At 37.8% G+C, this 2,271-nt stretch overlaps 1 protein-coding gene across 1 annotated transcript; it reads right to left on the bottom strand.

Annotated features, from left to right (window-relative positions):
• Positions 1–454: 454 nt before the first annotated feature.
• Positions 455–1,616, bottom strand: LOC7469208 (nuclear speckle RNA-binding protein B). The gene has a single exon (XM_002306649.3). The coding sequence runs from the start codon at positions 1,475–1,477 to the stop codon at positions 767–769; it is 711 nt and encodes a 236-aa protein (XP_002306685.1). The 5' UTR covers positions 1,478–1,616; the 3' UTR covers positions 455–766.
• Between the last annotated feature and the right edge of the window lie 655 nt (positions 1,617–2,271).

Here is a 2,271-nt window from a genome sequence, read left to right as displayed (position 1 = left end):
TAAATATATAGTTATCGCCATAAATAGAGTAGTCTTTTTTCTTCTCTCTTTTTTGAAGTTCATAAATAGAGTAAATTGATGATAGCTAATGAGGATCCATTTCAGATATAGAGGTCATGACACCCTTTTGATTTATAACCAGTGGAGGTCTGGTTTTAATGCCTCTTTAATTTGAAGGGTCCCAATGCTGCAATGGATTTGTGTGGTTCAGTGATTTTATTACATGTTAATTATTTTATCTGATATGCCAGATCCAACCTCATGCCATCCGAGGTCGCTTACAAGAATATTATCTCTCGATTCATGAATGTCTTCTACACCGATCGAGTCTCACTGACAAGCTGCATATATATAAATCATTGCCACATATCCCACAAAATGCTTCAAACAGAAGCGAACTCAACGAACTGTGGCATTGAAATATTCAAACATCATGATTGGAAAGAGTATAATATAGAATAAAGAACGCATAAAATGGTATTTATTGTTTTAAATTGTATGCCACAGAGTACATGACAAAAAGGGATGAGTCTGATCAACAAGATACCTGGGCTAGCTAAGGTGCCCTAATCAAATGTCCCACCGAATTAAAAATGTGAATAGATAAAGCCATTAAGAACAATCCAACTTGCTAACCCCCCACATGAAAGATCAGACTTCCACTATAACCCCATTTTTCTATCATCAGAAGCGAAGTGAATTAAGCTTAAGAAAAAATTACCAAAACCTTTCCCATTTTTCTGTATCTCTCCCTACCTTGATACTATCAAAAGTCAAATAAATTATTGTAAGTATTGAAATTATTGAAAAGGTCAATAGATGGAGTGCTTGGTGAAAAGAAGGTTGAAGGACTAGGCATGAAACTACCCTCAATAAAATTCCTGTTGCCATGAAGAATAGGACTCAAATCATGGAAGAAGCTAACCGAGTTTGGATCAGCTGATGCTGGAGAGAAGAAGTTTGGTGGTATTGGAGGAAGTGAAGCGGGCCCAGGAGACAGAATACCAGGACCCAAATTTGTTCTCTCCATTACTTGATCGATCTCCATGATCCCTTCAACAAAACCCACATCTCCGCCTAGCTGCTGCTTTAGCTGATCTTTTGGTGACTTGGCCTTCTCTATTGTAGCATACCTTGCCGCTGGCGATATTGCACCACAATCATGATCATTAAAGGGATTGGAGGAAGTTGATGTGGATGAACAAGTGGAAGTTGATGAGGAACCTGTAAGACGTTGGACTAGGGTCATGAAGTCATTAGGGTTTGTATGAATCACCTTTGGTGACAGTGTGTAGATTATCACCGGAGGGCGTGGCTGTATTTGTTGTTGATTCTGTGGTTTCTGGTGTGATGGTTGTGGGGCTACCGGGGGTTTTTTGATCTTGTGTGAATCTTTGCGGATTTTCAAAGCTGGTGGTCTAGGACCTTGCAATTCCTTTCTTGGTGATCTGCTGATAGGGAAGTCTGATGAATCCATGCTGAATCTTGAATGGTACTGAAGAAGAAGGAACAAAAGTAGATGGGGATGACGGTGATGAAGAGGGGGAGGATGATAAAAGCATTATCGTTGTGTTCTAAATTATAAGGGGAAATGCAGGGGGGGAGATGATTGAAATATTTAAAGGGAGCAGGTCAATGGAAATAAAGGGATTAATTAAATACCATTGGAAGATGACAAAAGCAAAGATTGGCTACTTGTGTAGTCTTTTCAAGTGAGAGACGGCTGGTTTCGTGGTGTTACTAATGTTTGAACATGTCAAGTTTTTCTTGAGAGGGATGTCAGACGTGGAAAGGGTCATTTGCCATATGAGACCAAGCCTTGATGACTTAGCATGAGCATGTCCATGTAAGCAAATCCAGGAGTAAAGAAATGGTTATGGACAATTCTGTCAAAATTACTAGTTTCTTTGTAATATTATATGATTTTATGAGTTAATATTTATCTAATGTGTAAAATTAAATTAAAAATTCAAGAACTAGTAAAATTGGTAAAATTATGAAAAATCATGATTTCACTACTGTTTACAAGTTTAATGGAATCACAAGTACTCCCCCAATTAACTTATTTTTCTCCCAAATTAAACCAAAAAACCCTACTCACTGCTCTCTCTTTCTCTTTCTCAAACCACCTGACACTACCATCTCTTTCTCAAAACACTTTTTTTTTTATACATCGTCTCCTTCTCCTTCCTCTCTATTTCTTGTTTCTTGTAATTGTTGTTAAATTGCACTTCCAAATGAATCAACAACCACAACATCACAGCTAAACCC

The sequence above is a fragment of the Populus trichocarpa genome, chromosome 5 (assembly GCF_000002775.5).
Source record: "Populus trichocarpa isolate Nisqually-1 chromosome 5, P.trichocarpa_v4.1, whole genome shotgun sequence".
Classification (NCBI taxonomy): domain Eukaryota; kingdom Viridiplantae; phylum Streptophyta; class Magnoliopsida; order Malpighiales; family Salicaceae; genus Populus; species Populus trichocarpa.
Note: the sequence above shows the minus strand (reverse complement) of the source record. Positions and strands in the feature narration are given on the sequence as shown.